The following is an 826-nucleotide window of genomic DNA, read 5'->3' as shown; positions in this document are numbered from 1 at the left end:
TTGCAAGGTGACATAGGTGGCTCGGGAAAAAGGAGGGGGTGAATTTTTCTTGCATGTTCCTTTTTATACTCGCCTAAAAAAAAATGAAAAGGAAAAAAGTCTCACACAATTTTCCCCCCCTAATTTGTTTGCAGACCCCCCCCGTCTTTCGTCAGTGGCCCACGCCCCGTTCCCCCCGGGGGGAGTGAGGACTCCCTGATAGAGAAAAAAATGAGGGGGGAAAAAGGGAGTGAACGGGGGAAACGAGAGTTCCCAAAGGAGGGGGTGGAAAACCTCTCTTCTTCTGGTCTACTGCTGGCCCCATGCACCCCTTCCAAAGTAAGGATAAAGGACAAGAGAGTGGGGTAGGGTGAGGGGGAAGTAAATGGTTAACGATTGTGATCTTTCTTTTAATAATAAAAAAACACCAGGGGGAAAATTAAAGAGAAAAAATGGCAAACCTTAGAAAAAAAAAAGGGGGGGTGCAGTATTAATAATGTAAAAAAAAGAAGTGCTAAAATGCCAAATCCATAATCCTTTTTTTTTTCTGCCCCTCTCCCCCTTTTCCCCCCTTTCTGCCTTTTTATTCTTTCTTTTCACCTTTTTTTTCCCACCCTCCCTCTTCCCCGGTTTTCTCATTCAACCCTAATTCCACTCCCCCATCTCCTCAATTTTTCCCTCCCCCCTTCTTAAACCCACCATTTCTCCCCAAAACCCTACCCGGGGAAGTGAGGGGATGGTGCAGGTGGCAGAACAACCCCCCATGGGGGGGTGCCCGCGCAGGACAGTTGTGCTCGGGGCCAGACGCTTTTGGGAAAATAAAAGGGGAAAAAGGAAATACAACTTT

General features: G+C 47.1%; 1 protein-coding gene across 1 annotated transcript in view; it reads right to left on the bottom strand.

Moving 5' to 3' along the window:
- Positions 1-826, bottom strand: part of LOC119594331 (serine/threonine-protein kinase Nek8-like) — a 10,212-nt gene that overhangs the window by 143 nt on the left and 9,243 nt on the right. Inside the window, exon 5 of the mRNA XM_037943389.1 lies at positions 700-786. Coding sequence (XP_037799317.1) covers positions 700-786 — 87 coding nt within the window. The remainder of the gene's footprint in view (positions 1-699; positions 787-826) is intronic.

Source organism: Penaeus monodon, chromosome 33 (genome assembly GCF_015228065.2).
Source record: "Penaeus monodon isolate SGIC_2016 chromosome 33, NSTDA_Pmon_1, whole genome shotgun sequence".
Taxonomy (NCBI): Eukaryota; Metazoa; Arthropoda; class Malacostraca; order Decapoda; family Penaeidae; genus Penaeus; species Penaeus monodon.
This window is presented reverse-complemented; position numbering and strand designations above follow the sequence as displayed.